This window comes from Penicillium citrinum (genome assembly GCF_028827155.1).
Source record: "Penicillium citrinum strain IBT 23319 chromosome Unknown utg000005l:1.0-1900146.0:1.0-1900348.0, whole genome shotgun sequence".
NCBI classification, from domain to species: domain Eukaryota; kingdom Fungi; phylum Ascomycota; class Eurotiomycetes; order Eurotiales; family Aspergillaceae; genus Penicillium; species Penicillium citrinum.
The window spans coordinates 1,815,574-1,838,064 of record NW_026622690.1 but is presented as its reverse complement, the minus strand read 5'-3'; the positions used below and the strand labels follow the sequence as shown (position 1 = coordinate 1,838,064).

At 47.2% G+C, this 22,491-nt stretch overlaps 10 protein-coding genes across 10 annotated transcripts; 5 read left to right on the top strand and 5 right to left on the bottom strand.

Annotated features, from left to right (window-relative positions):
- Window positions 1-38: 38 nt before the first annotated feature.
- N7469_006522 (5-oxoprolinase) lies at window positions 39-3,940 on the top strand (the record flags this gene model as incomplete). The annotated part of the gene is made up of 2 exons (XM_056645440.1): window positions 39-2,558; window positions 2,618-3,940. 2 exons carry the CDS (start codon window positions 39-41, stop codon window positions 3,938-3,940), a joined length of 3,843 nt encoding a protein of 1,280 aa, XP_056500678.1.
- A 437-nt stretch (window positions 3,941-4,377) lies between these two features.
- N7469_006521 (putative 5'-nucleotidase) lies at window positions 4,378-6,652 on the bottom strand (the record flags this gene model as incomplete). The annotated part of the gene is made up of 4 exons (XM_056645439.1): window positions 4,378-5,905; window positions 5,983-6,176; window positions 6,251-6,461; window positions 6,549-6,652. The coding sequence occupies 4 exons, from the start codon at window positions 6,650-6,652 to the stop codon at window positions 4,378-4,380; spliced, it is 2,037 nt and encodes a 678-aa protein (XP_056500677.1).
- Window positions 6,653-7,772: 1,120 nt separating this feature from the next.
- N7469_006520 (uncharacterized protein) lies at window positions 7,773-9,838 on the bottom strand (the record flags this gene model as incomplete). Its single annotated transcript, XM_056645438.1, has 2 exons — window positions 7,773-9,669; window positions 9,732-9,838. 2 exons carry the CDS (start codon window positions 9,836-9,838, stop codon window positions 7,773-7,775), a joined length of 2,004 nt encoding a protein of 667 aa, XP_056500676.1.
- Window positions 9,839-10,396: 558 nt separating this feature from the next.
- On the top strand, window positions 10,397-10,746 carry N7469_006519 (uncharacterized protein; the record flags this gene model as incomplete). The annotated part of the gene is made up of 2 exons (XM_056645437.1): window positions 10,397-10,502; window positions 10,580-10,746. The coding sequence occupies 2 exons, from the start codon at window positions 10,397-10,399 to the stop codon at window positions 10,744-10,746; spliced, it is 273 nt and encodes a 90-aa protein (XP_056500675.1).
- Window positions 10,747-11,725: 979 nt separating this feature from the next.
- N7469_006518 (uncharacterized protein) lies at window positions 11,726-12,177 on the top strand (the record flags this gene model as incomplete). The annotated part of the gene is made up of 4 exons (XM_056645436.1): window positions 11,726-11,797; window positions 11,855-11,863; window positions 11,944-12,110; window positions 12,171-12,177. The coding sequence occupies 4 exons, from the start codon at window positions 11,726-11,728 to the stop codon at window positions 12,175-12,177; spliced, it is 255 nt and encodes an 84-aa protein (XP_056500674.1).
- Window positions 12,178-12,620: 443 nt separating this feature from the next.
- N7469_006517 (sugar porter family MFS transporter) lies at window positions 12,621-14,543 on the bottom strand (the record flags this gene model as incomplete). Its single annotated transcript, XM_056645435.1, has 6 exons — window positions 12,621-12,744; window positions 12,799-13,375; window positions 13,426-13,974; window positions 14,044-14,148; window positions 14,212-14,369; window positions 14,446-14,543. 6 exons carry the CDS (start codon window positions 14,541-14,543, stop codon window positions 12,621-12,623), a joined length of 1,611 nt encoding a protein of 536 aa, XP_056500673.1.
- Window positions 14,544-15,162: 619 nt separating this feature from the next.
- Window positions 15,163-16,406, top strand: N7469_006516 (Aldolase-type TIM barrel; the record flags this gene model as incomplete). The annotated part of the gene is made up of 2 exons (XM_056645434.1): window positions 15,163-16,216; window positions 16,270-16,406. The coding sequence occupies 2 exons, from the start codon at window positions 15,163-15,165 to the stop codon at window positions 16,404-16,406; spliced, it is 1,191 nt and encodes a 396-aa protein (XP_056500672.1).
- Window positions 16,407-16,609: 203 nt separating this feature from the next.
- On the bottom strand, window positions 16,610-18,602 carry N7469_006515 (uncharacterized protein; the record flags this gene model as incomplete). The annotated part of the gene is made up of 3 exons (XM_056645433.1): window positions 16,610-17,815; window positions 17,870-18,197; window positions 18,268-18,602. The coding sequence occupies 3 exons, from the start codon at window positions 18,600-18,602 to the stop codon at window positions 16,610-16,612; spliced, it is 1,869 nt and encodes a 622-aa protein (XP_056500671.1).
- A 996-nt stretch (window positions 18,603-19,598) lies between these two features.
- Window positions 19,599-21,217, top strand: N7469_006514 (flavin-containing monooxygenase; the record flags this gene model as incomplete). The annotated part of the gene is made up of 2 exons (XM_056645432.1): window positions 19,599-19,880; window positions 19,934-21,217. 2 exons carry the CDS (start codon window positions 19,599-19,601, stop codon window positions 21,215-21,217), a joined length of 1,566 nt encoding a protein of 521 aa, XP_056500670.1.
- A 250-nt stretch (window positions 21,218-21,467) lies between these two features.
- On the bottom strand, window positions 21,468-22,224 carry N7469_006513 (uncharacterized protein; the record flags this gene model as incomplete). The annotated part of the gene is made up of 2 exons (XM_056645431.1): window positions 21,468-22,147; window positions 22,212-22,224. 2 exons carry the CDS (start codon window positions 22,222-22,224, stop codon window positions 21,468-21,470), a joined length of 693 nt encoding a protein of 230 aa, XP_056500669.1.
- Between the last annotated feature and the right edge of the window lie 267 nt (window positions 22,225-22,491).

Sequence of the window (22,491 nt, the reverse complement as noted above, 5' to 3'; positions counted from 1 at the left end):
ATAACTACTTCCCATACTCGCCCATCCTCTTACTCCAGATGGCCGACTCCGGGAAGATTACTATCTCCATCGACCGTGGGGGCACCTTCACTGATGTCCACGCCATTGTCCCTGGTCGTTCAGACATTATCCTGAAGCTTCTCTCGGTTGATCCATCTCATTATCAAGATGCACCGACAGAAGGAATTCGTCAGATTTTAGAGCTTGCAACTGGTGAATCACATCCCCGTGGTCAGCCCTTAAAGCTCGACCGTATAGGTTGTCTTCGTATGGGCACTACAGTGGCTACCAATGCATTACTAGAGCGCAAAGGTGCCCGCTCGGCCCTGTTCACCACTAAAGGCTTCCGTGATTTACTCAAAATCGGAGATCAGTCTCGTCCCGCTATCTTTGACTTGACTATGGCCCGCCCCGGCGTGCTCCCAGAGGAAGTCGTGGAAGTCAACGAGCGAATTGTTCCCTGTCATCCTTCTGCTGATGAGGACTGCTTCTCTGGAGCTCGTATGGTCGAGGGGATTACGGGTGAGAAGTTCCGCGTGGTACAAGAAATAGATCTTGTTCAAGTTCGGTCAGAATTACAGCGTCTCAAGGAGGCCGGCTACCAGTCTCTCTCCGTTGCGCTTGTGCACTCATTCGCTTACCCCGAGCACGAACGTCAGATTGGAGAGATTGCAGAAGAAATGGGTTTCTCGGTCACATTATCTTCAAAGCTGCAACCCATGATCAAGATTGTGCCTCGCGGCATGTCGGCTGCGGCTGATGCCTACCTTACCCCCGTTATTAAAACTTATATCGATTCGATCTCCTCTAGCTTTGAGGGTGGTCTAGAGAAGCAAGATCAATGTCGCTTTGAGTTCATGCAGTCGGATGGTGGATTGGTCGATTTCCGGAAATTCAGCGGCCTAAAGGCGATCCTATCTGGTCCGGCAGCTGGTGTAGTTGGCTTTGCTGCCACGAGCTGGGATCCAGTAGAGAAAACCCCTGTTATTGGCTTCGATATGGGTGGCACTTCCACCGATGTCTCACGTTTTGATGGGCATTTAGAGCACGTTTTTGGCTCTAAAGTTGCTGGAATCCTGATTCAATCACCCCAACTTGATATAAACACAGTTGCTGCTGGCGGCGGTTCCATTCTGTCATGGCGTAACGGTCTCTTCTATGTTGGACCCGAATCTGCCAGTGCTCATCCTGGTCCTGCTTGTTACCGCAAGGGTGGCCCTCTTACTGTCACCGATGCGAATCTCTTCTTGGGCCGACTACTTCCTGAATATTTCCCTCATATCTTCGGGCCCAATGAGGATCAGCCCCTTGATACTGAGGTTACTGCACACAAGTTCCACGAGCTAACGCAGAAGATTAATGTCGAACGTCGACATCATTTCCAAGCGGAATATACCCCAGAGGAGGTTGCTCTCGGTTTCCTCAAGGTCGCTGACGAGTCGATGGCCCGGCCAATCCGTAATCTCACTGAAGCTCGTGGTTTCGAGACTGCTTCGCATCATTTGGCCTGCTTCGGTGGTGCCGGAGGTCAGCACGCTTGCTCAGTCGCTGATTCCTTGGGCATCTCTCGCATTATTGTGCACAAGTATTCTTCAATTCTCTCAGCATATGGTTTGGCTTTGGCCGAGGTCGTGAAAGAGTCTCAGGAACCAATCTCTACCGATTATCTCTCTTCTCATTCCACTCTCCTTCAACGGCTCGATAATATGGCCGCCGCGGCGACAAGCGATATGCAGACACAGGGCTTCAACTCTAGCCAAGTTCGTCATGAGCAATACTTGAACATGCGCTATGAGGGCTCCGACACCACCTTGATGATCCTGCGCCCTGGTGAATCGTCTGATTTTCTGAGTGAGTTCCGCGAGCGCCACCGCCGAGAGTTCAACTTCAACTCAGAGCGCCCTGTCCTTGTCGATGATATCCGTGTCCGTACCATAGCTTCATCCAAAGTTCGTACCGAGCGTAGTCCTCTGGTGCAACTGAAGGAGACCGACATTCAAGATGTGAAAACAGGCCCCGCGAATGTCACAGCCGCGTATTTTGATGGCAATGATAAACGCATCGACACACCTGTCTATCTCTTGAATCAGCTGGAGAAGGGTTCTCGCATCACAGGCCCTGCTGTCATCATTGACCAGACTCAGACTATTGTAGTCGTTCCTAATGCAGTGGCCAAACTTCTTGAAACCTGCATCGTCATTGACCTGCAAGACAAACCAACTGTCTCTGCTCCAGAATCCCGCGTCACCTCGGGAATTGACCCTATTCGGCTTAGTATTTTCGGTCATCGCTTCATGTCCATTGCCGAGCAGATGGGCCGGACCTTGCAAAAGACCTCTGTGTCGACAAACATCAAGGAGCGTCTAGATTTCTCCTGTGCCCTCTTTTCTCCCGATGGTGGCTTAGTCGCGAACGCTCCCCACGTCCCCGTTCACCTGGGATCTATGCAGTTTGCAGTCCGCTACCAACATGAGAAATGGCTAGGTAATCTGAAGGATGGAGATGTACTCGTCGCCAACCATCCTACATGCGGCGGAACACACTTGCCTGATATAACTGTAAGCAACTCTATCCTCTGACTATTCCCTGCGCCTTTGCATACTCACATCTATCATAGGTCATCACGCCTGTCTTTGATAGACCAGGTGGCACTGAAATCATGTTTTACGTGGCGTCGCGTGGTCACCATGCCGACATTGGTGGAATTTTGCCCGGTTCCATGCCCCCGAAGTCCACCGAGCTGTGGCAGGAAGGGGCTGCCATTGAAGGTGACAAGATTGTGAGTAACGGTGTGCTGGACGAGGCACGTCTCATTGAACTGTTGGTCACCAAGCCTTCACAGTACCCTGGCTGCTCTGGTGCTCGTTGCATTAGCGACAATCTCTCCGACCTCAAGGCTCAGATTGCTGCGAACACCCGCGGCATTAGTTTGATTCAAGGTCTTTTTGCTGAATATGGTGTGGATACCGTGCAAAAGTATATGTACGCCATCCAAGCAACTGCTGAAACAGCCGTACGCAATCTCTTGAAGGGTCTATACCAAAAGTTTGGTGGTCAACCACTGGAGGCTGTGGATTATATGGACGATGGAACGCCTATTCGACTCAAGGTCACTATTGATGGATCCAATGGCTCCGCAGTCTTTGACTTTGCTGGTACTGGCCCGGAAGTTTATGGCAGCTGGAACGCTCCTATCGCCATTACCCATTCCGCCATCATTTATTGTTTGCGCTGCATGATAAATGCCGACGTGCCCTTGAACCAAGGATGCCTGGCCCCTATCGATATCCAGGTTCCCTCGCCGAGTATTTTATCACCAACGAAAACCGCCGCAGTGGTTGGTGGTAACGTCGTGACCTCGCAACGAATTACGGACGTTGTCTTCAAGGCCTTCCAAGCATGTGCCGCCTCTCAAGGATGTTGCAACAACTTGACCTTCGGTACAGATGCTAAGGTCGATTCTCAGACCGGCCAAGTGATCAAACCTGGATTCGGGTACTACGAGACAATCGCTGGCGGTAGCGGTGCTGGTCCCACCTGGAAGGGTGAATCCGGTATTCATGTTCATATGACCAATACTCGCATCACTGACCCCGAGATCCTCGAGAAGCGCTATCCAACATTGCTCCGTCAATTCACCTTGCGTGAGGGGTCTGGTGGTAAAGGTAGAAACCCTGGTGGTGAAGGTGTTGTTCGTGAAATCGAATTCCTCTCACCAATTCAATGCTCAATTCTCTCCGAAAGGCGTGTACATCGTCCGTATGGCTTAGAAGGTGGCGGTGATGCACAAACTGGTCTGAATCAGTGGATAACTAGAGATGGCGAGACTGGGGAGGAACGAAGAATCAACATTGGGGGTAAGAATACTGTCTCTATGAAGACGCATGACAGGATTCTCATTATGACTGCTGGTGGTGGTGGATGGGGTACTGCAGCATGAATTTAGCCGTCAACATTTTCTTCAAACAGCTTGCTTGGAAATGTTCAAATTCAACGTGGATTTTTTCCATAATAACGCAGAATTGAAGTTGTAAATATCAGCATATCTCTTTACTTGGCCACTAGCGCATGACGATCTCCAGATAGTTAGGCCACGCTTAACAGGAAATACAAACTAAGACTTCTCAAAGCTCGATTTTAATGAAACGATAACCGGAATTGTATTCTTCTATTTAATAGCGCCTTTCCATGCAAAGCATTCATTGTTCATGGTATAGCGGGGAAACGAAACATATCAGGACGGAACAGCTTCCATCAAAATTACTGGCGAGGCTCCAGTAGCTGGACATATGTATATGCAAAAGAGGCCTAAAAAAACAAGATGAATGGTCTGGGCAATGAGGAAGCAAACCGATCAGGTAAGCAAAGAATCATTTGTCACGTTGATGGTCCCTCCAATATAATGCGACCCTCCAATCGCGGTGATATGCCGGAGGTCCATGGAGGGGTGAATTCGCCCTCCCCGTCAACCATGCTAAGATGATTCGGGTGTAGACCAGCATGCCGCATCCATTTGCGCACAACTTTTCGAGCCAATTGCAGTCGATAGTCCTCGTCAGCCGAAGAACGTGCTGGCTGGGTGACATAATTGATTTGGGGTCGCGGAGATATCAAAATATCGGGATCATCATCAGAGTCGGAGTCCATATCATCACTGTTTGCTTCGTTGCCATTTACGATAGCAGTAGGAGACCCAGTATCCTGATTGACCTCTTCAGGAAACCTTCCATAGTAATAAGCATGTCGACCTGTTCGTTTGAGACTAGGCCGAGAGTCGAGACGATGTGCGGGTGCCTTTTCGGATATGGGAGATACTGTGGCAGATGGTGGTTTCAACCAGCCGTCGCCATGTAAGTTTTGATGCACAGTACCCCAGTGTCTATTCAGACTGACACTCCAGTTTTGCCATCTGCCAAGAACCTTAAGACTCATGAAGTACTGGCGCAGAATCGTGCTGATCATGACACCGTTCTCTTCACAAACAATCTCCTCGACCTCTCCTCCCTCCGATTTGACTAAGAGGGAAGAGAAACCGTCTTTACCACGACCCATATACCCTCGTGTCGCCAGAACATATTTCTTGTTAAGGTCAATGGGTTTCCCGCCTATGCGGGCAAAGGTAATTCGTGATCCGCTAGGAGCATCGGGCTTATATCCGAACGAGATATTCGACACCTGAGTGAACCTTCCTTCCAACGCCGGTAACTGGCTGACTCCATTTTCAAGTGCATCAAGCACCGCTTGGCCTTTAGCCCGTAGCAAAACAACAGGATCCTCGAAGGGAAAGCAATTCAGTAGGTCCTTCAATCGCAGAATTCCTGGGGAATAGATCTGGTCACCGCGAATGGTTCCACCGGCCATCAGAGCACAGTCTGCAGCATAATAATATCGCATCAGGTCGCAGACAAAATTTCCTAGATTTGATTCTCGTTGCCGCACTGTAGAAAATCGACCATCTAGCGGTGTCACCGTGTAGCCTACTGGCTTGTCTAATTTTGCCTTGAGACTGGAGGTGAGCCGCTCTACGAGAGCAATGGCCGCGGGATCTTCTGGGATAGAGCGTATGACATCCCGTCTAGTAATATTGAAGTCCCATCCTGGGAACCCCTGTGGCTTTCGAAATGCTTCGATGTAGCTTAGCTGTTTGAAATCGGTTCCTGAACGCAGCACATGGGTTCCATTGACAATAGTATGGGCGTAGTAGTGATCGTGACCTCCCAGTATAATATCTACCAGACCCGGCGGTATATTGGTTGCTAATTTGTTATCGTTTGGTTCGCGTTGGTGTGATACCACCACAACCAACTCTGCACCCTGTTCTCGAAGTTCCGATGCTAATACCTTGGCGGTTTCGGATGCTGATTTATAGATCAGATTAGGGGGAAGCGAATTGATGGTACCAAGCCTGGACGTTCTCAAATTTAGTCAATCCTTACAAAAGGGAATATGTACGGGAAAGCGGAAATCAACACAGCGACTTACCACTCTCTCTCTCCAAGTCCAATGACACCAATTTTGATGCCATTGGACGAGGTTACCATGCACGTCTTGCCGCAATTAGCGATGGGCACATTGTCACCAAGAGCCGGATCTAGAACATTGGCCAATAACCATGGAAAATGGCATTGGCTAGCCAAGTGGCGAAATTGGGCAACTCCAAAATCCAAATCGTGATTCTAACTGGGGTTAGCAAATAATCACCAAGTCTACCTTCGTCCAACTTCCAATCCAACCGGTTGGGTTGACTCACCCCAACACAAGCCACATCCGTCCCTATTTTGTTCAGAAATGGGACCATATGTCTCCCCTTGGTGACGGTGCTTTCAATACTCGGGTTGAAGACATCTCCAGAAAAGAAGGTGAGAGCGTCGGGTTGACCGGTAAAGCGCGGATCGGTGCGATAGTAATTCACGAGGGATTGGAAACGAGGGATACCACCGACAGGTTCAGCTGATCCAGATCTGTTTAAAGGGGGGAAGGGAGTTAGCACTACATACACTAGTATTTGAGAAGATACAAGGATCGGCAGAGAATTGGGCCATTCATACTCAACGTGATACACATCATTGTAGTGGATCAACCGCAGATCCGGAACGCCGGTGCGATCTGAGGCGTAAGTGACGGAGAGACCGTCCGATTCGATTGGGGTCATGGAACAGAGAATGAGAGGATTATATCAAATAATCAATGGTAATCCACGAGTTAGAAGAACAAAGAAAGAAGTCTTTGAAGTGAGCGTGGTGGGATGTTTACGAGGGGAAGTCCGGGGAAGACCCGCCGTGGCTGATTAAGTGGCTTTAATCAGCCACTTAATACAGTTAGTCAGCCTCGGTGGTATTCCAGAATTGAAAGAATAGATGAACAGCATTGACAGAGGAGATCAAAAATATGAAGGGAACAAAAAAAGAGAATAGATATTATCACTACCGTCTCATCTCAGATATAAGAGAGCTTAGGAACCAAAAAGAATGCATCATCCGTGAATCGAACACGGGCCTCGTCGATGGCAACGACGAATTCTACCACTAGACCAATGATGCTAGTTGTTGCTTTGTCCTCACTATTTTTGACACTATGAGCAAAGCATTCAGTCCCTCCTCGTGATATACGTACTATGTACATAATGTATAATCTCCTCGGGTTTGGAAACATAAATAGGTATACTGCCCGGTGTAATCAACAGGTGGTGATCTTGTACTTATACTCGGAACTTGACATCTAAGGATGCCCACGGTAGGATGTCTCCATGTAGGATATCATGTGCCATACCTAGTCAATAGGTATTGATACTATATATCCGCGCATCCCAGTGCAGCACCACTGAGCTAGTAGTGCTGCACCTACATAGTTCCAGACACACCTGCGTCTATGATGGGCATCATTGGAGTACGGTTGGGCAACCTCGTAATACGAAGTTTAGTATTTTGGAAGATACTAATCATGAACAGTTCAACAGCACACGCCATATATCCCAGTTTCATCAATTGATTGGTTACAGAATCGAATTCCTGACTTAACTACAGCAAACTCGTCAACTGACAACCCAACATGTCCGAGAGAAATGGTCATCAACCTGAACTTGTAGATCAAGCTCTCCGAAAGAATAATGAGAAGAATATGTACAAAAAGGGCAGTACTACCAATGTCCCCGCGCCATGCAATGTGGTATCCTGAACAAATAAAAGAAAGGCAAAAGAAGTCAAAGAAACAAAAGGAGATAAAAGTGAAAAACATGGCAAATGCGGCATAAGGGTCGTGAAAGGGCATATCCCTTAAAGCTTCTGCTCTGCTACTGTCCATCGCCGAGGCGCAGTCGCATCATGGCCTTCCAATGAGGCAGCACTACCCCAAAGTCCCCGCTGGGAGTTGGTGCGCCTGGGCAGTGGATTGGTCCAGCCGGATCGATCGGCTACGATATCCGAGGGAGTTGAGGCCTGAACAGGAGGTCGCGGGTCATTAAAATTAGGCATTAGATCTTCAGCTTCATCGTTCCGAACGGTAGGTGAGGCCATAGAGCCCCACAAACCCGAGATACCTCGAAGTGGAAGAGATGTTCGTGGTGCCATTGACCAAGTGCGAGAGTGCGACCCTCCCGCAGCAGGAGATGCGGTGGTGGTGGAAGGAGAAGGAGAAGTAGATGTGTTAGTGGTAGTGGCAGCAGTAGCCGACTTTGTTGACGATTTTCTTGCTGGAGCCGAGGCCATTGAATGAGGTCGGATGGCCAATGGACCTTGCAGAATGGTTGGGCGAGAGCCGAGGCGGTTTCGATAGGTCGGAACTGCGGCTGCTGGCCGCGATGGCGGGGCCGAGGGAGATGGCAAAGAGGTCAGCTTAGAAGGATTCACCCCGGCGCGCAAGTGGTCTGTCGACGCCACCAACTGAAGCGCATACTCTTGGGCCACCGAGCGAGTCTCGTGATGACCTGAAGTGTTTGCCATGTGACCAACGTTGGACGTGGTACTCTTGAGCCGGTCTTGTCGTACCGCCATGGTTAGCGACGCCGTGTTGATATCAAGCAAGGCTGAATGACCGGCAAGAGAACTAATCAAAGCATTACAGTCGGCTCCATGACTGATGATGATAACGACAGTCTGAGCATTTCCATTCTTGCGTGAAAAGCCATGAGACATGGTTCGAGACAGGTCTACGGGTGCATTCTTAGGTTGTCGGTACCATTCAATCATCTGCCGAAATCCGTCATGCACTCGTTCATGCATGCTGCTCCATTCCTCACCATACTCGCCGCCCGTGCCCCAGAATGGCGCCCGCATGCTGTCCCACATATAATCGACTTTGGTACATGCGTCCCGCGCGTGTGCCACGTATCCTGCTGGGATGGGATCCGAGGGTGAAACGGCATAGCTCGGCGTCGGCGGTACATAGGCAGAATCCGCAATAGATGGAAGATCCGTATACAATCGATCCAACCTCTTGGACACACCTTTTGGTCGGGTTGGGCTTTGGATAGTATCGCTGTTGGCTCTCTGTCGTTGTCCGTACGACCCTAATATGACCGATGACTCTTGTGGTTGTAGGCGTTTATCATCGTTCTCGCTAGGAGACGGTGGATTGGAGTGGCTGCCCCAGCCCCCGGGGAAGTGACCGGAAAGCGCTCTTGTACCCTCGCGCGGCGTGAAGATAGCATCACCACGACGGAGCAACTCTGCTTTTGCCAAAGCAACCATGCGGTCTGAGGCTGGCGGCGGGGTGATCTGGTCGAAATAGTCGGGCGACAGCCACTCACCTAAAAATGCATCGACGCGCAGGAGAGTTCGAGGATCTGAAGCCATGGTTTCAAACATAGGCAGAGGACCAGCACCCAGGTCATCAGGTGCTTCTGAGCCCGAACGAAATTGATTGATACCTGCACTGACAGCTATAGATGTTTGAAGGCATCGTAGGAAAGGAGAGGTATGGATAACGACATTGTATCGATCGAAGAGGTCTGACTCCGTAGAGGGTGATTGGAGTTGTGCTGCGCGGCCAGACGTGGACGTGGATTGATTTTCTGGGCCTGTTCCGATGTAATCAGAGGCCTGCAGAAGACTAGCAATTCGAACACCGAGAGCCCGAGCCTGGAGCCAGCCGCCGTAGGATAGAGGAGGATCGTAGGGAGTTGGAGATGTCAAATGCCAGTCCTTATCTGCAGCATCAAGACGCGCTCCATGCCTGGAAAGCGTTAATTTTCAGACTCAAGCTGGGCCATAATCTAAGATTTGATTTTCACATACCGGGCAATAAAGACAATGGGCGGCGATTCAGCTTTCGAAGAATGTGAAAGAGGAGGGGGTGGAGTGAGACAGAGAGGTGACAGCTTAGGAAGAGCTGCCTCGCCCATCTTGAGAGAACTCGAAGAGGAAGGCAAGAAACTCAGTATATTTCCCTTTTAGAAGGTCATGACAGGCCGGACGACGCAGCGTCGAAGGATGTCTAGAAAAGAAACGAGGCTGGGGAGATTTCAAATAAAGTCGAAGTTGAAGTTGACGCGAGAAAAAAAAGAGGCATGTGATTGTTGCTTAAGTAAGACCCCTCACGGAGGATGCCCTAATTCGGATTGGATGGTACTAATTTTTTATATTGAACAATACAACGAGGAATCCCCGAGGTATTTGGTATATTGATTGATAATTGGAAATTTTCATCGAATAGTCTTGCCATTTGGGTCATTCGGTTGACTTGACTCGGCAGAGCCTTTCATGTTAGATCCAATAATTGTGAATGACGTGGGGCAAGACAGCTCCACGGACCAACACCGACATGATTTAATTCGTACTCCTTTTTCATTAGTAGCAATTCAAGAGAGCGGGGTAATTCCATAGAGGACGGTGATAGCAAAACGCCATGGAACAAACGTGTGAGGAGTCTCAGCCATCCTGGTATTGGCAGTATTATTCGAATGGCTGATTATTGGCCACTGAACTGGGCAATATCAACGAAGGCCAAAGAGACAAAGAACAAACTCGAAAGATACAATCTGTGGAGTTTTGAGAAAATTGATGCAAGTGTGAAAACCAGTACTAACTACATGATCAACTGGATTAATACTCTCCGTGATTACACTAGAAATGATTCGAGATAGCCCTCGACAACAACAACAACAACAACAACAACAACAACAACAACAACAACAACAACAACAACAACATCATCATCATCATCATCATCATCATCATCATCATCATCATCATCAAGGAATATCTCTGGTCCCCCGTTGAGAATTCCTTCGGGGTCTACTGTACTGAATAAAGCTAGTGAAAACCCTTTTAACGCTATATGCATTGGAATACGTATCAATCTTGTAGGGCTAAGTTGTTGAGTGGACGATTCGTCAGCCTGATGCCGCGAGGTATGTGTTCTTTCAAGGATAGACGACATATCATACTATGATGACCAGGTCACAGCACATACCTACAGGTTATGTCGCCACAGTAGCTTTTTTAGCCATTCCGCCCGCCCTTGGAGTACTTTGCAGACACAGCTTAAACGCGTCACCAAAGATTATGCTCTGTTTAATATAATTCATCTTCATCTTATCATGTGCAAAAATGACTATTTCTGTCCGCTGGCAATCTACTGCAAGCCAGTAGGAGTGCTAACTGTCCTCATAACTACACAACCAACTTGAAACTTCAAGCTGGCTTACTGTATCCATTACATACATTCTGGAACGTTGAAGCTGAGCAGGGAGATATAGTTCTTCCGTAACGTCAAGGCACACCGAAGATGTACTAACTGCCAGTCGTAAGATACTACATGATTCTACGACTGGTAGTAAAACGTGATTTCCACATGTCTGCTGCCTCCTACCATGCGGATCAAGGAGGCGATACCGATGGAATGTAGATGTCACCGAGCATGGAGTGACGGCTTTCCCACATTCCACTGACATCAGTGAAGCTCTAATACATACTAGAACTTACCATGCGAACTGAAACTGCAAAAGATCGCAGACTTATTCTTCGCATTTGAAGGCCTATGGTTCATCTGATTGGGCTTTCACGATTGCGCAAGGCAATGGCTACTCTTCACAAGGACGCGCGAATATCCGTAAATGATGTAATGAAGTGTATTCCTATTCACGCCAATTCGAGGTATAAAAGACTTCTCAGTATTCGCTCTTTTCTTAGTAGATAAGACATCTGTGTTGACTACTACCAGTATTCTTTGATCCATTCGATCCCCTTAGTCTTTCCAGAAGCCAACCTACAACTTTATATTATTCAGCATGAAGGTGGAACTTATCTATGCTATTTTTGCGGCCGTGGCCGTGGCCATACCGCATGGAGGAAGCCAGAAGGTAAGCTCTCTTGGTGAGGTTCGACGTATAACTGGCTGAGCTAACATGAAATTCTAGCATCATCTTGTAAGTGACAGCTCAATACTCATAGTATTCTACTGAAACACTTTTTTTTGTAACTGTTCTAACGAATAATGTGGATCCAGGAGCAGTCCTCCAGCTCGTCCATGTCGATGCCGTCCATGACATCCGTGACGAAGCCTATGAAGCGCTCGAGCGCGACGGCTAATTTCACTCCAACCTCCTCAGCTTCGATGCATGTTACAACCACTGATAAGCCCATGAAGGCTGGGGATAGAATGATGATGATGATGTGAGTGATTACCCGGTTGGAAATGATGTGCCTAAATCATGCTAAACATGATGCTCTCAGGTTTTGATGCTAGTCCCACGTCCGATAAGATGGCTAGGGTAATTTCAGGACTTTGGCGGTTGTGAATTATCGGCAACACTGGGTTTGTCGACGAGTGATGCGTATATGAATCTGATCTCACTGCATTTTGTATGAAACACTACTTATGCCTTTGTAATACTAGAGCAACCGTAGTTTTTAGTAAGTTGCATTGGTAATTATCGTAAATTTACTGTATTATTTTTCTGTATGCCAATACATTATTGTAATGTACAGTATTAGAAATGCTATAGCTAGAGGTCCATTCAGCAAAAGTATATGCTTGACGATATCTACAATAACTAGTATGCACTAATTAATAGTAGTATTCCTAAATTTATAAACTCTTGTACAATAATACCGATACAAAATATAATTCCGACGTAATAAGGCCATCTGAGAAGAACGAAATATTCCCAAATCGCAGTTATCTTAGACCTCCTCATGGTGTTCCGTCTGCCCAGATTTGCCAAAGTCTCCAGTTACTGGTGTTTGAATGTATTCTTTGGTTAGACGTGTATGAGGAATTCCACGATGACCAGGTGAATTATAGCCACTAGATGGGAAGTTAGCGAGGAACCGAGCCAATCTGGAATCATTGAAAACGTACAAAATCATATCCATCTGCTCAATCGTTAGGCCCTTTGTTTCCGGAAGAAGGAAGAATGCCCAAATCGTTGCAATTATCAGAATACTCGCAAAAAAGAACCAAGTGCCGTATCCAAAAGACTTGAAAATGTATGGCAGACACTTGCTGATGATGAACTGGGTGAGCCATTGGACAAGAGCAGCCCAAGTGCCTGAGAAGTTTCGCAGTGCCCCCGGGAATATTTCGGCTGAGACAATCCATGGGATACCATTCAAACCAAACGACCAAAACACAGCATATATCATGATCATGGCTGTGGCTGCTTGGCCACCGCGAGTCGTGGAGTCGGACAAGTCATCCCCAGCAGAGAGGACAGCAGCTGGATTGCCGACCTTCACGTAGGCACCGATATACCACAAGCATAAAGAACAGACTATGGAGGATACAATCACTGGTCTGCGACGGCCGATGCTATCGATCAAGAAGATATAGAAGATCAGAGATGCTACCGCTTTCACCAGTCCATATATTCCAGTATAGAGTGAAGTATCCTTGATTCCGATAGACGAGAACAGAGTAGGCGAGTAGTAATTGATCGCTATATGATAGTTAGAAAGTGCCTTGTAAATTTAACGAAGTCATAAATACCTGCAGCACCGGCAAAGTTCTGAAGGGCAAATGAGCAGAAGACAAGGAAAACGCGATTCCGCATGCCTCGACGAGAAAATTCGTCCATGGCGCCGCGGAAGAATGCCCATGATCCAGCGCCATACTTATTGGCCACGCTTGATTCTTCATTGAGACGATTTCGAATAAGCTGAATCTCCTGCTGGAGATACTCGTGTTCTACCGGAAGCTTGCGCAGAGTTTCCAGTGCCCGGTACGCTTCAGCATCACGTCCTTTGCGCATAAGCCAAAGAGGAGACTCATGGAGTAGAAAACCACCAGCAAGTAAAATACAACCTGGAATCAGCTGAATGGCCATGGGGATTCTCCAGCTGGTAGAGCTCGTTGTCGACATGTTTTGTGTAATCCCATAGTTAATCCAAAACCCAATAAGGGATCCGATCTGATAGGCACATTCAAAAAATCCCGTCAAGATACCACGAATGGAAGGGATAGATAACTCAGCAATGTAGCTGGGGACTGTTGCAGTAATTGCACCGCAGCCAATTCCTGTGAGAACGCGACCAGCATCTGTAATGGTTCGAGTCAGTACTATTCCAGTCTTGTATATCCGAACCCACGAGAAATAGAATAACACACAGATTAAGCCAAGTTGATGAGTCGCAGCGGTCATAAGCACTGCACCAATGATGAAAACGAATACATTGATCTGCAAGCTCCATTTGCGACCTAATTTTTCTGTAACTATCATTCGTTAGTGGAAGCCCATTTTTGATAATCCATGGAGAATATGCAGCCCTGACTTACAAAAAAAGCAAAAAATGGCCCCAAAGAAAGCGCCGGCTTGGAAAACCGAGGTGATGTTACTAGAGATAGCACTGCTATTTGAATCGGTAATGCCAAAGTCCGTCATGAAACTGTCGCGTGAGATTGTAGTGCCAACAAAGGCCGAGTCATAGCCAAAACTAGTGGTATGTTACAGTCAGCGCGAGAAGAACCGGAGAGAAGACCGGCTGATTGAATAAGGTAGACGCTACTCACAGCAAAGAACCAGTGGAGATGACAATTGCCTCAATGTACAAACGCCAATTGTACACTTCCTTTGGCGTGGGCCGATCTTCCACAGCTCGGAAGCCCATCGTTTAGTTTCGTCAATCGAAATGTACACTCCAACTCGCAATAGGATAAGTCAAATACCGATGAGTTGCCGATCAGATAAAAAAGATACAATACCGAGTGGCACCACGAGTGATTATTTCAAGTACACTCACCCTTCGCGCCGTCTTTCTCGGCCGGGTTGGGGAAACGCACCTTAAAGACAGCTTCTGGGGTATCGCGTGGCCGACTGGCGTCACTCTGGAGGCGGGGCCCCGGAGTCAGGACGTCGCTTTTTTACCAGGTAAAGAACATTCCGAATCACGTTTTGAGCTTAAGATGAATTTCCCACCAATTAATGGTGGAAGACAAGATGGCCGAGACCAGAAAGTGGCCGATCGGCTCGAACCCCGAACGGGCGATAGCCGACGGGTTGTGGAGGAAGTCGACGAGGCCGAGAACATCGGGGGAAAAAGTTCGGGACTCGGGTTCCTGTACAACAAGAAATGTAGAGGTGGGAAGAGCGGTGGATGGAATGAATGTGGCAAAGAAAGCCAGGATTCAAAGGATATAATATGAGGTATTGTTTTAATACTTAGTATTCTCCCAGCATACCGAATAGTTGATTCAATTCTCCAGCTTTTTCTGATCCATTTAGCAACAATGATGACAAGTACAAAGAAACCATCTACCAACCTCGCTCTTTGCGTTACGACGAATGATTTCGAGGCTCCTGCAAAGAAGATTCTTTCTGAGAAGTCATGGGTTTATGTCTCTAGCAGTGCAGCATCAGGCCTATCACTCAAGACTAATTTGGATGATTGGTCACGCATCAATTTCCGACCACGCATTATGAGAAGTGTAAGCTCAATAGATACCAGTTGTTCTATCCTGGGTCAAACAAGTCAATTTCCATTTTTTGTCTCAGCGATGGGCACATTGGGAAACGCTCATCCCGGAGCAGAGCCACTGCTGGCTCGGGGCTCGACACGCAAAGGGTTGCATATGGTCGTGAGCACTGCAACGAGCAAACCTTTGGAAGATATCATGAACGCACATCAAGATGAACAGAATCTGTTAAAAATTCCAAGCCCTTCCAAGCTGGCATTTCAACTCTACGTACCCGTTGATCGATCAAAAGCCCTATCTTTGATTCGGCGTGTTAAAGCGGCTGGATATCAGAGTCTGTGGATCACTGTAGACACATCTGTGCTGGGTAAGCGTACAGCTGATCGGTATTTACAAGCACAAGAGACTTTGGATCAAGGTGTCAAAGCAAGAGAGGTCGCAGCAGAAAATGAATATAGCCCAGCGTTTGGAGGGCGACCAGTGCCAGGATATCTGGATCCAGGACTCAGTTGGGAGGACCTGGCCTGGATCAAACAAGAATGGGATGGACCAATCGTTTTGAAGGGTCTTCAGACTGTTGAAGATGTGAAAATTGCCGTTGAATACGGCGTACAGGGAGTTCTCCTGAGTAACCATGGGGGACGGCAGATTCACTCGGCACCAAGTGCTTTGATGACTCTTTTGGAGACCCGAAGTTATTACCCTGAGGCTCTTGAGAAACTCGAGATCTATGTCGATGGAGGACTTCGCGATGGAGCAGATGTACTCAAAGCTTTGTGTTTGGGAGCGACAGCAGTCGGCGTCGGAAGACCCTATTACTATGCAATGGCGGCGTATGGCATGGAGGGGATCGAGAAATGCACAGACGGTAAGAGGTACTTTCGGATATTATTTGATAAGGAAGCTAATAAATCTTTGCAGTGTTGGCTGAAGAGGTTGAAATAACAATGAAAATGCTCGGTGTTTCTTCGCTCGATCAGCTTCGACCAGAAATGGTCAACGCAACTCGACTGTTGAACGAGATGTGGCGGCCAGAGACTGTACGAGCCAAGCTCTGAGTTCAAGGAGATCATATTTACCTAGTATAGAATGCTGTCAATTTACAGATATTTAGAAGTTAGACAATAGATGTCGATCGTCAGTTGATTCATCCACGAAAATGTCCTCTATTGTACAGTAAAAGTATGAGGTATCGTTAATAACGGATTCGGATATAACAGGCTCGTTGAAAACTTTCAAAGCTAAGGAAGAAGCTTCAAGATTATTGATTGCCTACTGGCCGTGCGCCAGATAGATTGACTACACGTCCTCCTCCTCCCAGTGCAGCAGCACCTAATGCAGTTGGCTCTTGAAGTTTAACCCAGCCAGGAACGTGAGAATCTTCCTTTTCTCGTGCAGAGATGGTTTGCCAAACGTTGGGGAAGCCTGTTGGGAGGGCACCGCGTAAACGAGCACCGGGAATGGCAAATCGAGGGTTTCGATGGGTGAGATAACCACGCATCAGACCTTGTGTCAAAAGCGAGGCAAGTATAGACTCAATCTCCCGCATGAGAAGCGAGGATTGATCTTTCTCATCGTCATGGGGTGGGTTGGCATACGGATTGAATTCACACTCTTGATAATCAAGCTCAGGCTCGCCATCAATCAAGTACCCGGGTGAGTTCTCTTGCCAGTTGCCGGCTTCATCAAAGTAGCCATCAGACGCCAGATAGTCACCGTATTTTTCGAGAATTTCGTGATCGTTGTCCGAAGTTGTCAGAGTTGATGGGTCAGCAAGCCCGGTGTATTCGGGGTCTTCGGGGTGTGTAATCGTCTGGGAGCCATATCCATGATTTTCTCCTTCGGTATGACCATTGATGTATCCGTTTGAAGTCTGTGCGTTATGCTTTCGCTGTAGCCATCGAGTGGCGACGAGCAATTTTTGAAGATATAAGTATGGCGGGGGCCCGCGCTGCGCCTGCGCCTGCGGATCCCCATGGTACCCTCCTTGTATGAAAACCTTTCGGCTGAAAGAGCGCCACACTAATATCTCACATCTGTTACGCAGGGTAAGCAAGATACCTTTGCGTGCAAACCATTGCGCAGTTGGCGAGTTGACTGAGAGATATTCGCGAAAAGCCAAATAGTCGCCGTGAACGATCAAGCGGCACAGAGGATCAAACTGCTCTCCTAGACCCTGAGCCTCAGGTCGTTCCAACAGGGCTCGGGATGGAAACCGCCCCATGATTATATTACAGGGGATGAGATATGTCAAGATCAGGTTTCTTTGACTCAGCGCTTGACGATGACATTGATCGTAAGCAGACTGGAGAGCAATTTGAGCGGGATAAAAGAGGTTGTTGGAGAAAAGATAACGACCAAGATAATAAAGGTATGTGACACGCTGCGAGGCTGGGAAATGAGCTAGTGGTGGAGATTGTGCAGAAATGCTGGAAAACATCTGCTCAGCATTTCGCAATTTACCACACTAAATTCATGTCAGCTGCAGAAGTTACAAACAGTCGAAATTACAGACACATACCTGGAAAAGAAGTTTCAGACACAAGTTCGCCATGAGATAAATTCCTTTTCGCTTTCCCTCGGGTTTCGCATGTGGGCCTGGTGTACCACTGCGGTCGGTCAAACATTTGATAAAAGCCTCGCGTACCACGTTCGCCGATTTTTCCACCAGAGTAACCTTCTCAACACTCTCTTGGTCAGCGCCTCCCTCCATGCGGAGAATATGGGCTATCAATTCAGGACGTCGGTCTAAGCCCATAGCTAGTTTTGCTAAGACTTTAGACATATAGAGCACGGTGGGGAGAACGACGACCCCCATTTGGCTATCTCCAAGAGAGAGAACGCATTGACTGTGGTTCCAGTATCAGTAAGCAATTCCACAGGTTTGAAAGTTTGGCATGAATTCCCTCTTTTACTCACTTTAAGAGTCCCTTGAGTAGGTTGTAGGTCTCGAGTAGATTTTCAACGTTGACATCTCGCATGAAGCTGAAATAAAGCCGCACAAACGTAGGGAAAGCCGACCATGATGAGCCACCTTTAGTTTTGGGGACCAGACCTTCACAGCGTTGTTGCAGCGCGGTGTCGCTCTCAGGGCCGGGTGGGTATCGTTGGCGCAACTCCACAATCATTTGCTGATAGATATCCGAGAGAGGAGGCTCGATCTGAAGAAAGTCTTGAAGTTTTGCACCATCGCGATTCTGGACCAATTCCACCAAGCTGCCGAGGAATTGATCTAAGATAGGCGTGGCAGCCATGGTTTCGGACAATGGGCGAAGACCTGCAGTTCTTTGAATTGTTTGAATTGTTGGTCAAGAACCAACCCGAGTCAGTATTCAGGATGAAGAAAGTCTTTTGAGTCAGCTCATGTCGTTTATCCTCTCCAGATCAACCGCGTCAATCAAGCTCGAAGCAGGCTGTAAATTTCGCGGAATATCGAGAAGAAGAAAGTCGCGACTTCAGCGGAGAAAGCGCGGAGGTGGCAGAAAGAAGGGTTCACCGCCCGGGAGTATAGATACAACCAAGTATGAAACAGATAAACAGCTAGTATTCTGTAGACAGATGTTATATATATTAGATACATAATTACATATACTGTGAGTAGGTAATACCAAGATACCCAATTGCTTTATATGCAAGGATTTGATACTCGTGGCGGAAGTAGACTCGCTAAAGAAGTTAGCCACATCTGCGAGCTATGTATATCTATACCATGGTGAGTAACCGTATGTAAAATCACAAGCTGCAGCTGTCAGACTAAGCATGCATAATTTTGATGCAAGATTGAAAGACCATCATTGGTTTGAATAATGCAAAACTATCAAGTTGGTGACAGATACCTGTTCCTTGTACAGCAGACAGGAACAGTTGATTCATGATTGAAACGGCTCAGTATAGGGTTTCATGAGAAGCACTGATGATGTTGATAGTTTATGATTGATCTCAAAGTATAGTACAAGTATCATTGTGTGGGTGATTGGCCAAATTAAATGACTCTACAGTATATATATATTTATTTATCTTCAGTAAATACAAACAGTCTTCTTTGTTCCTCGGCATGCCGAATGGAGTCCATGGATGATGTCATGGCATCAGCAATCACATGAAATCGCCAACTTCAAGCTCTCGACAAGTGCTCCACTGGTAACGTCACGCCACTCCCAGTCCCTGAAATACAAAAGACTGGATTCTGGCACATTTCAGAGGATCTTTACTTCTTTTTTCAGTTTCCAGTCTTCTTCCCAAAAATCGCAATGGCGGCAGATTCGTCGATTCCCGCCATTATTCGGCATCCATTTGTCCAGAGCTTCACCTGGTTTTACTTAATTCTCCAGGCCATTCTTCGATATGTGTTCTCACCCATTCCACCTCCTCCCTTAGCGGATGACAAAAAGGATATTCCAAAGAAAAGGGTGGCTGTCATCGGAGCCGGTGTGACCGGAGTCTCTTCAGCCGCCCACTGTGTTGGGCATGGTCTTGATGTACAACTATTCGAGTCTAGATCTAAGAGTCGCGGCCTAGGTGGTATTTGGAGTGTAAGATCTTCCCTCCAATTTGACTGGAAGTGACTAGAAGAAACTAATTGAAGATGCAGCGAGTCAATTCTACCTCCGCCCTTCAGGTGCATAGCCTTATGTATCGATTCCACCCATCAGTCCATTATGATAGCGCCTATCCGAGTCAGAAACAGATCAAGGAACAAGTTGTCCAACTTTGGGAGCGCTATGACCTCAATCGGCGTACGGTGTTCGACACTCGTGTCACCTCAGTCAAAAAGACAAAGGATGGCAAGTGGATCATTAATGACGATGAAGAGAGATATGGCCGATTCGATGGAGTGCTCACGGCAGTGGGCGTCTGCGGAGATCCCAAGATGCCGACACTACCAGACCAAGATAAATTTAAGGGCAGAATCTTCCATTCTTCTGAACTAGATGGCAAAGATGCGAAGGACAAGAAGATTGTTATAGTTGGCAGCGGTGCCAGCGCCATTGAAGCGCTCGAGTTCGCCGTCAAGTCCGGGGCAGCCGAGATCGATGTCCTGTCACGATCCGAAAAATGGATTATTCCTCGGAACATCCTCGTACAGTCCTTGTTGGCGTTCAATATTTTCGGACAGGAGACATCGCTTTCCTGGATTCCCGAGTGGCTACTGCGCAAATTCTTTTACCGGGACCTTCAGGACATTGCTCCGACAGATGATGGAATCTTTACTCAGACCCCTATGGCCAACTCAGAGCTCTTTGACCAGATTCGCCAGGGTAAAGCACGCTGGCTACGAGGCGACATCGTTTCCGTGGAGGAAAATGGTATCCTTTTCAATCACCGTGCGAAGGGAGTGCCCAAGGGCGGACCCGGAAAGGAAGCTCTTGTCGAAGCGGACATCATTGTCATGGCTACGGGATTTAAACGACCTTCTTTGACTTTCCTACCAGACGAAGTCTTCCAGGAACCTTATGGACCGCCAAATTGGTACCTGCAAGTCTTCCCACCCAAGTACCCAGATGTCTGTGCCAATAACAGCACATATGTCAATGCAATTGGAACTGTTGGAAACATGCACATTGGAATTTATACTCGATTCTTGATTATGTTTTTGACAGACCCCCTGACACGTCCTACGGAAGGATGGATGAAGACATGGATCGATTTCACACGATTTATGAAGCGGCTGGCGCCTACAAAAGCATTCGACTTCTTTACTTACTCGGAGCTGATTTACTGGTACTTCTTTGTGCTTCTCGTTAATCCTTTCCGATGGAAGTGGGCTTTTTTCGTGTTCTTTGGTTTAGGTCGCGCTTTGCCTTTGAAGGTAGTCGAACATGAGAACTCATTCCGTCAAGAGCTACTCAAGTCACGCAAACACAATTAATGATGGCAGGCATTATGCATGGTGATACGACAAAGCGTTTTCAAGGGATAAAACGAATTCGGTACTCGCGAACTGTTGATTGTTGATGGTTATATGAAATGAACTTTTTCCTTTTTACTACTATTTAAGGATCACCTGGTAGGAATAATGTCGAGAATTGGTATTAATTACGATTAATTCGAGGCATTTGAAATTATTATAGGCAACTTGTAGAGCTCTCCTAAATATCATAACTAACGAATTTCTCCAACTATTGATCCTTGATCTCCGGAATCTTCTTCTGGATGTCATAGGCTAGATTTCCTTGTGCAACTCGGCCAGGAAGGTATCCATTTTCCTCTAACCACAACATTGGCCATAGGAGTGTCACACCCAATACGCAGAAGAGTGTTGCAATCAGATGCCAGATGGTGACTAGCCAATGCCCAACGTGCGGTACCACGAATTTGACGAATTCAGAGCTTTGATAGAGATCTTCCTGTTTGGAAATGTAATATAGCGTACGATCACCATTGGTCGGCGCATTACTCTGGGAGGCATCCGTGGTGAGGTCCAGGACAGTTGTTAATGTCACGGGTGCAACGTGAAATGGGACAACCCAGATGGAGAAAATTTGCGACATGTGAACATAAAGCTTCAGGTTCTTCTCATCGAATGCTAGATCACTATTAACAGAGGGTGGCGCGACGCGCAGGGAACAAAAAATAAGATACACACCAATTGAATGAATCTCCATCTCAATTCGAGGTGACATAACCTTGTACCATTGAAAGATCTTCAACACCCACCACCGACTGCCCTCAAAACTGGGAACGCGACAAAATGGATGGACGAACGAGGCATTTTGCGTGAAGTACCGCTCGAGAGTCGTCTCTTGTAAGGATGGGATTGATTGAGTCAAAAGCTGAATGACCGTCGGGATTTCTTGCACTATAGGCGAAAATGATTAGCGAAATGAGCTTGATTCATCTTCAAGCCCACGATAGTTACAAACCTGGATGCTCCATGATGAGAATGAGAGAAGTTTGTAGTTTGCAACTTCAAGTTTCGACTTGTTGGAGATTCATGGAAGATATTCAAGTTGGCTGCTATGACATCATCCCATGCTTCCCGGGTTTGACATGTGAACACCCGAAACCCCCTGTTTTTGATTGATCAATGCCATCGAATAGAATTGGTCGATGATTGACAAAACGCCAAAAGGTAGGGCTGAGGTGAATGCGATTGGAATTTCCATATAATCAAACTTGTATGATGGGGGTATTATACTCTTT